The 9,476-nt window shown below is 64.1% G+C and overlaps 1 protein-coding gene across 5 annotated transcripts; it reads right to left on the bottom strand.

The window, feature by feature from the left end:
* Window positions 1-1,086: 1,086 nt before the first annotated feature.
* RNH1 (ribonuclease/angiogenin inhibitor 1) lies at window positions 1,087-8,619 on the bottom strand. Of its 5 annotated transcripts, none has more exons than XM_036893946.2 (11): window positions 8,552-8,584; window positions 8,198-8,320; window positions 6,253-6,358; window positions 4,826-4,996; window positions 4,222-4,392; window positions 3,687-3,857; window positions 3,441-3,611; window positions 3,097-3,267; window positions 2,703-2,873; window positions 1,346-1,516; window positions 1,087-1,257 (listed from the first exon to the last, which is right to left on the bottom strand). In XM_036893946.2, the coding sequence occupies exons 2-11, from the start codon at window positions 8,271-8,273 to the stop codon at window positions 1,170-1,172; spliced, it is 1,467 nt and encodes a 488-aa protein (XP_036749841.2). In that variant the 5' UTR covers window positions 8,274-8,320; window positions 8,552-8,584; the 3' UTR covers window positions 1,087-1,169. The 5 variants fall into 5 exon arrangements, with proteins under 5 accessions (XP_036749841.2, XP_036749859.2, XP_036749850.2 ...); XM_036893964.2 differs by lacking the exon at window positions 8,552-8,584 and adding an exon at window positions 7,452-7,525 and having other exon boundaries at window positions 8,198-8,300; XM_036893955.2 differs by lacking the exon at window positions 8,198-8,320 and having other exon boundaries at window positions 8,552-8,619.
* Between the last annotated feature and the right edge of the window lie 857 nt (window positions 8,620-9,476).

The following is a 9,476-nucleotide window of genomic DNA, read 5'->3' as shown; positions in this document are numbered from 1 at the left end:
CCCTCCCTGTGGTGGGGGGCTTGAGGGCAAGGTCTCCACTTCCGTGGTCTCTGCAGCATCCTGTCCCTGGAAGTGAAGCAAGGTGCGCCCGTGCTTGCGTGCCCAATGCAGACACACCTGGCTGTGGGTGCTGGTCTTAGCCATGCTGCCTAGAGGCTTCCCCAGCAGCCCTCAGCCCAGTGCTGGAGCCCAGGCCAATAGGCCCCACCTACCTGGGGGTCTTGGGCTGGCCCCACAGTGCATGTGCTGAGCTGGGTAAGGGCTGCTCTTAGTGCCCCAGGGCCACACCCACAGGTACGAACCAGCGCCACTGGGCAGGTGGCGAGGCTCTGGGTCACAGCCTGCCTTGCCTGGAGGGAGGACCCACAGTAGGCATTGGCTGGGGTGCCATCGCTTCAGGCCCAGACCTGGGTCATTCAACTTCCCAGGAGCCCCGCTTCCTTCTAGTAGGGGTTGTATTTATAAACCAAGGCCCTGGGGCACTTTGCAGGCATTCTAGCAACAAGCCTGGAGTTGCTGCTTAGGCCCCCGACACTCTGGGAGCTGCTGACAATCTCATGGGTCACCCTGAGCAGTGTCCCCTTCTTGATTGTGCACATCAGGGCAGGTCACTCCTACGCTGGTCCCTGCTGGGACAAAAGTTAGCTAGCCTCCAGGGCGGACCCCACACTCCCATCCAGAAGGCTCCAGGCTCCGCCAGGACAGCAGGCTGGGCCAGCAGTTCTGAGGCCCAGGGAGCAGCTCCAAGTGGGCTTCCAGCCCACGGGGCTGTTGGGTGAGCCACTGACCCAGGCGCACAGGCTGCTGAGGGCAGACGGCACGTTTCAGGCCCCTCAGCACTGGCGCACCTTGCTTCACTTCCAGGGACAGGATGCTGCAGAGACCACGGAAGTGGAGACCTTGCCCTCAAGCCCCCCACCACAGGGAGTGGAGGTGCACCCGGGAGGGGCCAGGACCCCAGCTGGGCGCAGCACACAGGAGCTCACTGGAAGCTGCTGGTGACTTGTGGGCAGCAGGAGTGCCCACCAGTGCCTGGCACCCCAAAGCAGGAGTGCCCAGCAGGGACCCAAGAAATGACAGGAGCCCTCCAGCCAAGAAGGCACTTTAATAAGGTGTCTGCCATTTTCTTGCCATCAGTTGACAAGCACCTCTCTTCAGTCGGGTGGTACTCAGAAGATGACCCTCAGGCCTGGCTTCCTGTCCTCCAGGGCCCGCAGGCGGCCCTCCACTTCCTCTGACCAGTAGATGTCATACAGGCTGCATGGGGTGGACCAAGCTCAGCCCGTGCCACCCCAGCAGCCCTGTGTCCCGCTGGGCAGGGGGCCCCACCCCGCCCCGCACTCACACCAGCTGCTCCAGGGCACAGCCAGGCTGCTCCAGGCTCTCCAGCAGCTGTGTGACACCAGGGTCGCCCATGCAGTTGTTGCTGAGGTCCAGCTCCCGCAGGCTGTGGTTGGCGAGCAGGAGCGAGGCTAGGCTGCTGCAGCCACTGTCGGTCACCTCGCAGTCCCCCAGCCTGGGCAGAGGGCAGGGACGGTCAGGACAGAGGGTGCACCCCTGGCTGCCACTGACCGGCTCAGTGCCCAGGCCTTGTGTCCCACCAGAACATGGGATGGCAAGGCGGTTCTGAGCCACAGCCCTGACCAAGTCTGCATGCAGCATGTTGGGCCCCAGGGAAATGGCACGGGGTCTGCTAGCCCTAGGCAGGCATCCCCACTGCTCACAAGGTACACAGAGCCCTAGACTGTGGCTACATCATAGTCTAGGGACCCTGAGGGAGGAAGAGAGTGAGGGGGCCGTCCCCCCACAGGGCCTCACACACCCCTCGCTCCTCTCCACTGGGGGCCGGGAGCCTGGCTGCGTGGCAGAGGCAGCAGTGGCCATGAGAACAGGAGAGCTGGCAGGAGCGTGCACGAAGGCTTCGAGGCCCCACTCCTGCTCCTGCCTGCCTATGTGGCAGGCGAGGCCAACCTGAGTCCCAGGGACTGTGATGCCCAGCCCCTGCCTGGTCCTGGAGCAGGATGGGAACCTGGGGGTCCCTGTCTGGGGTACAGCCTGCAGGGCCAGCATCCAGGGCTCCTCAACCCCACCCCTCAGCTGGTGCCCCCCGTGGGATGGCTAAGCAACATCCCAGAAAAGCCACCAGGGAGGCACAGACCAGGGCAGAGAACAAAGACATTGGCACGACAGAAGGCAGAAGGTTTACAAGATGCAAGGACAGGATCAAAGCAGTGCTGGTGGAGGAACACAGGCTGCTGCGGGCGGTGTGGGCTCGGCAGCCCGGGGGCAGGGGAGAGGAAGGCACGGGAGGGGAGCCAAAAGCGCGAGCCCGGGTCAGCGCCAGAGCAGCTGGGTGAAGGCACAGGACCCCGTCAGGCAGAGGACACGGGGCCCAGAGCAGAACAAAGCCAGAGGCGGCGGGCAGAGGGTGGTCTGCCTTGGCGGCCAGCAGCCAGCAAGCACTGGGCACAGGAGCAAGGTACTGCCCCTGGGCCCTTCTGTAAGTGGCTGGGGATGGTGGGGAAGGGGAGCAGGGAGAGGCCCGGGAGGACCGGGGCTCTGGCCCAGGGGACAGGATGCGCTCCCTGGACACGCCGGCTGGGCGGCTGCCCTGTCAGTGGCCAGGACTTCAGACCACTCCTGTGAGAACCCAGCCGGCGTGGCGCTACCCCACCCCTGCGCACACGAACATGCACACTCACCAAAGCACCTGCAGTGTGGCGCCGGGCTGCCCCAGAGCCTGGCACAGCTCCTGGACGCCACAGTCCTCCAGCGTGTTGCTGCTCATCTGCAGCTCCAAGAGGCGCTTGTTTTGGGTCAGCATCGCACTGAAGTGGCGGCAGCAGGCGGCTGTGAAGCTGCAGGACTTCACCCTGGGGGAGACAAGCACGGGGGCTGTGGCTTCGGGGCCACACCTCAGGCACCCCTGGACTCAAGCACCATTCCCCCAAACCAGCCCCCACCTTCCGTCTTTTGGGCAGCTCGACCTCAGCGCACCACACCCCACCTTCCAAGGACACGAGGAGCCTTCCTGCTCACCCACAGGGGCAGCAGCCCTCCCCCCCGGTGCCCTCGGGGGCCATCAGCTGCACCCACCACAGGGACTCCAGCTGGCAGCCGGGCTCCCGAAGGCTCTCACACAGCAGCCGGGCGCCCTCGTCCTCCAACGCATTGCCCACCAGGCTGAGCTCCCTCAGGCTCTCCTTGGCCTTGAGGATGCGGCAGAGGTCTCTGCAGCCCTCCGTGGTAATGTCACACTCCCAGAGCCTGGGGGCATGGGGCCACATCACTGCAAGGCCACGGGGCGACACTGGCCCAAATCCTTGGCCATTACCCTCCTGGCCCGGCAGGTGGGAAAGGGAGCCAGCCAGGTGGGCCGGTGAGAGAGTGTGTGCAGAGCCCCTCTAGGTGCCCACAACCCCACCAGGCAGCCAGCTCACCGCAGGGCCCTGAGCCGGGAGCTGGGGCTCAGCAGCCCAGGGCACAGGTCCCTGAGGCCTGTGTCACCGAGCTGGTTGCTGCCCAGGTCCAGCTCCTGCAGTGAGGCCTTGGAGGCCACAACGCCACACAGGTCCTTGCAGTTGGCGGACTCGAGGCCGCAGTTCTCCAGCCTGGGGGCACAGGATGGCCCATGGGAGCTGGGGGAGCCCACAGCTTCACACCCCCCAGCCTGGCCCAGTGCTTACTTGAGTGTCTCCAGCTGGCAGGCAGAGTCGACCAGGCCCTGGCACAGCGCCCGGGCACCAGCCTTGCCCACGTCGTTGTTGCTCACCACAAGCTCTTTGAAGTCCCGCTTGGCCCTGAGCACCGAGGCCAGGGGCTCGCAACTGGCAGCCGTCAGGCTGCAGTACTCCAGCCTGGGGGCGGGACGTGGCCCGGCTGAGGGAGCATGTATCGGGTCTCCCTCCCGCCCCAGGCAGCGAGGCCCACAAAGATGGGGGCCACTGCAGAGTGAGCACAGCCAAGAGGCCAACTTCCTGGACAGCACCCAGAGCCTCCTGGGAACTGCCCACTGGGCCCAGGGGGAAGGCACCAGCCCAAGAGCCTCAGTGTGGGGATACAGGCCAGCTGCCAGAGGGCCACTGCCCAGACATCATGGGGGAGCCTCCGAAGTCCCCGAAACGCCCCCTCAAGGGTCCCCACAGCTGACAGGTGCTGACGGAAACCCTGGCAGCAGGTGGGTGCCGGGCGGAGATGGACCAGGTGGCGGGACACACTCACTGTAGCTTCTCCAGGTGGCACTGGGGGTCCAGGAGCCCTTCGCAGAGCAGCCTCAGGCCTGCATCCCCCAGTGGGTTGTCACTGAGGTGAAGCTCACGCAAAGTGGGCAAGGAGCGCAGCATGCGGGGCAGGACTCCGCAGCCGGCCTCTGTCAGGCTACAGTTCTGGAGGCTGGAGCGGGTGGCCAGATGTCAGCAGGGCCCCACAAGCCAGGCTGTGGCCCCCACTGCAAGAGAAGCCACCCCTCTGTCTACAGGAAGGCAGGTACAGAGCCCCCCACATGCACACACCCTGTGCCTGCGGAAGCCTTACAGCCGGGCCTTTCTGGCAGAAGGGCCTCACCTGCACCTCCCCCCCACCCACCAGGGCTGCCCAGGGACACCTGGGGGCTGTGAGGAAGCCTGGGCCGGTAGCCCAGGAAGGTGGCAGGACTGCAGGGGGGCAGACCCTCACACGCAGGCCTCAGCCTCTGGGGCCTTTGGCTGAAGCCTGCCCACCTACCTACCCGCCTGCCCAGAAGCCCTCACTTCTTGGGGCGCACAAGGAGGTTGGACCTGAGCTCAGGATGGGGCAAGCACCTGGGCTGGCACCACCCTGCACTCACCTGAGCTTCTGGATCTTGCAGGTGGGGCTCTGCAGGCCCTGGAGCACCAGGTGCACACCGGCATCGCCCAGCTCATTCGCACGCAGGCTGAGCTCCGTCAGAGAGGGGTTGGCCTGGAGCGCGGAGCTGATGTCCCTGCACCGCACCTCTGTGAGGCCACAGTCGTCCAGCCTGCAGATGGGACTTTCAGCAGGCCACTCACAAAGCAGGTCGCCTGTGACACCCTTGCTGGGGATAGGGGCACGCGCACTCTGCACCTTATGGTAGGTGCAGTCAACGTGTAAAAGCTCCCATCTGCCTCCAGAAGAGAAACCAAACCATGCAAGGACGCGCTCTGAAGGGTGCCAGGGGGCTAGCACCGCACGTTGGGAGCAGCCTGCAGAGCAGCCAGGGCCAGGGGGTGTGGGCTGCATGCTGCCACAAACCACAGTCCTGACTCACCAGGGACCAACCCAACCAACAGGTGAGAGCAGAGCTCCCAGAAGGCAGCCAGGCAGGGGGAGTAAACCCTGGCAACAACTGTCTGGCAAAATGCCCCCACAGCTGCTAAAATCTGCAAAAGCTTGAGCAGAACCAGGACATTAGCAGCGTCTCAAGGTACCTCAGCCAAGACATCAGTTAGAAAGGTAAATGCTAACTGGTGGAAAACCAGCAGACACCACCTTAACAGGTGGTCAGGTAACCATTGGGGAACCACATGGTGCCAGCTCCCTCATACACCCCACAATATGACGTGCTCAGCAGGACACATCATTTGTGTATTCTTGCCAAAAATGTGTGACTCAGCCACGAGAAGACAACAGAGGGACTTTCTCCAGAGCCTGGGCAGACTCAAGATGGCCAAGGACAGGGACAGACAGAGGGACATCGCAGATGGGAGGCAGGGCCAGGAGACATGATGAAAAATGCCACAGGGTTCCTGCACAGACCCGGGAAAGCTGATGAGGCCTGTTGCCAGGCGACAGGGTGCTGGAGTTGGGGACGCAGGAACCCCCGGTGCCCCTCTGCTGTAATCCTAAAACTGTTCAAAATAAGGTAAAAAGAAAAAAGGTGAGCCAGCAGGCACTTATCTCTTGCTAATGAACCCTGAGGAAGCTCTGGGTTTGACAGCCTCAAAACAGAAGCCAGGCTTGACTCCATCTCCCAGCCGGCAGCCCCCCAGAGCAGCCCCGCTCGCAGTGGGGCCCACCGCTCTGCCCTCTGCCTCCACACCAAAGCCGGCCCCCAGCCTGAGCTGGGAGGGGGTCTACACGCTCAGATGGTTGAAAAGGGTGGTGATGACACTTCATGCCACATACAGACATGCAAAACCTGCACTGGGCGCCGCGAGCGCTGTGCTCTCAGCACCACACACACCAGCGGAGGCGGCAGAGTGGTGCACAGGCCCCTGCTGCCCACCTCCTGCGGCGACTCCCGCAGGGCACTACCTGACCACCTCGTACTGCCGGATCAGGGGCAGGAGCTCGGCCCAGCGCGTGTCACTCAGCTGCTCGCACTGGATGTCCAGGTTCATGGTGACAGGTGAGGAGTTTGCTAGAGGGAGGCAGAGGGAGAAGCACCCATCTCAGAGACTCTCTCAAGGTTTGAGGGGCCATAGATCCAGAAGGGGAAAAGGTCCAAAAGGACGCCATGGGGACTGACGTTCAGGGACTCAGCCTGTCCCCAGGCCAGTGCCTACTATGTTAACTTCCTTGGCACCTGCATCCACCTCAGCTGCCAGGAGCAAGAATGGGTGTGGGCAGAGGGAGGCTGTGCCCACCGCACTCCCCTGGCAAAGGCCACAGCAACTGCAGAGCTTGGGGACAAGGCCGTGGGACCAGAGGCTGCTGTTACTGGCTCCCCACACCCAGCCTTTCTGGGCACCTCTGGGACCTGAGCTTACCACCCGAAGCCTGCCCCATTTGCCTGGCGAGCTTGGGTCTTGGGGGTGGCCCGCAGGGTTTCTGGACAGGGTGTGGAGTCCCCATTTGGAGCACAAAGGCTGGTGATCCAAGTGCTACAGAAACTCCCTGCCTGCTCGGCCTCCACTCCCCTGCTCAGAACAAGAGCCACAAGCCCACCTTGCCTGGGCCTGCACAGAGCAGAGACCCTGGGCAGGAGGAGCATGGCTGGGCCGCCCGCCAGCACCCTCAGCCTCACTACCCTGAAGCAGCAAGGGTGCCATGGGCAGGGCAGAGTGGGTGGGGTGGGGATCGCAAGCCCAGAGGCCTGCACACCCAGAGTGCCTGTTTCTACAGCCCCTTTCTGGGGACCAGCCCAGGGAGAGACCTGGGCATCAGGCAGGCTTTCGGCCTGGGGTGGGAGCAAATCACAGGCCCTGCAACCTCCAGCGACAAGTGCAGAATGAGAAGCTGCTGACACCCCAGCCCAGACTGGGGGAGGCAGCAGGGGAGCAGCAAACCGTGGAGTGGGGAATGGGGCAGGGGCGAGTGCCTGGGAGCCAGCTGAGTTCACTCAGGAGCAACACGATGCCCAGCCAAGATGGGCACCTAGGACCATGCCCTTTAGAAAGGTTGCACCAAACAGGACAGCTCAACCCCTTGGGAGCTTCCTGAGAACACCGCCTCCCTTGGCCTTTGTCACTGCCTGGCACGCAGAGGCCTGGCTGGGGGAGCTCCCCTCCCACCCCAGTGGTTCCGAGCCCACAGCCCAGAGAGGGCCGACCAGCAGGCAAGACTCGTGCACGTCCTGGCAGACAGCCTGCTGAGGAACCTGAGGTCACACAACCATCATGGAGGAACCAATGGCCAGCCCAGCGCCAGGAGCAGAGTGACACCAGACTGCTCCCCACATCTTGGCCCCCCAGCCCAGGGTGTGGTCACCAAACCCTGCCTCCAAAAGCTGCCATCACTGGACAGGGGTCAGGAAGCCTCATTCTGACCCCTCCCCGCGGGGAAGGCCAGAGGACTCTGGCCACAGGACAAGCCATCTCCCCGAATCCCGCCTGAGGGAAGAGGGCTCTGCTCTCCTGATGTGATCTGAGGTGAAGAACAAGGGCAGGAAATGGGCACTGGAGGCTGCCCGCTGCCTGGGGCCTGAGCAGATCCCAGGAAATCCCCTTGGTTGGGCCTCGGGACCAGGGCACCTCTTAACCACCATGAAAACGTGCACCACCACAGCCCCCCAGTTGAGTCCCTGACTCGGGGGGAAACAAATTTCAAGCAGGATCCCCTCCATGGGGCTGCTCCCAAAGGTCCCAAGTCAGGGATCCGGGATCTGAACAGTGGCCCCCAACTGATGCTTTCCTGTGTGAGCCAGTCCGCTCGCGGGGCGGGCCGCGTTGGGGCGGTGCCCTCTGCTGCGCCCTACTTGGCCGGCCCGGCGGGGGCGTCCCTCGAAACGCTGAATGCGCGACCCCGGAGGCGCGGTTACCTCTGCGAGGCGCGGGCAGCGCGGGGGTCCGCAGGGGTCCGCCCAGCGCCGCCCGCGCCCTCCCGAGGCTGCGCATGTGCCGGGCGGCCTGGGGCCAAAGCCGGGCGGGGCGGCGGGGTTACCCTAGGGAAAAACGGGAGCTCTCAGACGCGCGCGGGGAGTCCCGGCGCCGGAGTTCCCGGCCCGCGCCCGTGGCCACACGGCCGGGCCGCGACGGACCCCGGGAAACTCCGCGGGGTCCTCGAGGTCTTTCGCTTGGCCCGGGGACGCTGCGGCGGATCCCGGCGCAGGCCCCCGGCCCCCGGTCCCCGCCCGTCCAGCTTTTCGGACCCCGACCCGCACCCGGACAGTCACCTCGCGCCGTCGCCGCCTGTGCAACCCAGGGCCGCGTCGCCGCTTCCGCCGGAGGGGCGGGGCCACGCGGGGAGGGGCGGGGCCAGCTCCCGGCTGAGCCAGCTTCCCGCGGCGCGCTAGCCTTCGCTCCCAGGACACCGAGTCCCGCGCGGCCGTGCGCGCTCCGGCCTATGCCTGCAGCCTTCTGTGCAGAGCAGGGGGCGCGCCGGCTCGCAGGAGGGGCCGCTCCTCTGCCTCCCGCGGCGGGGCCCTGGTAGCCGGCTGCCTGGTTGGTGGCTGTGAGAACCGGCCCGCCTGGAACTGCGCAGGCTTTCGGGGGCGCAGGTCTGGCTTATACCAAACAGGTACCGACCCTTCCATTTATGTGCATCTGTCAAGAGGTACTGATGTATGAACTTGGGGGACGCGTTCACAAATGTCTTTACAGCACTTTGTAACAGTTCAAACCTGGAAGCAATCTAAATGTCCATCGGAAGAATAGCTAAATAATTTTAACATTCCCCGCGAGCCGGCCTCAGCTGCCGGGGACCAAAGGACCCCCCACCCACAAAATGGCGAACTCCCCGCTTCTCTTCCGGGTCCTCTGCTCTTGCCGGTGCCAGCCAAGGCCCAATCACCCCTCTACACCTTCCCGCTGGCGCCACCTAAGGTCCAATAATCTTCTGACCCACCCCTTCCTTGCTAGCCTGTATAAATTGAGCCTGCAAACAATAAACTGTGCCAGCTTGATCAGACATCCTGTCTTGCTGGTCGTGCTTTGTGTCCCTTGCTTGTTTCATTTCTGCAGGTTTCTCGTTTTGGCCCTCGTTGATAGTCCTGCGGGATGGGACAACTGGCGCCCAACGTGGGGCACGACGGGACTCCTGCTGAAACGTCTACTTGTAGTCCTGGCCAGGCACTCATTTGAGACGTCGCGCAGGTAGGA

This window comes from Manis pentadactyla, chromosome 9 (assembly GCF_030020395.1).
Source record: "Manis pentadactyla isolate mManPen7 chromosome 9, mManPen7.hap1, whole genome shotgun sequence".
NCBI lineage: Eukaryota > Metazoa > Chordata > Mammalia > Pholidota > Manidae > Manis > Manis pentadactyla.
The sequence above is the reverse complement of the archived record's forward strand: the minus strand, read 5'-3'. Positions and strand labels throughout refer to the sequence as shown.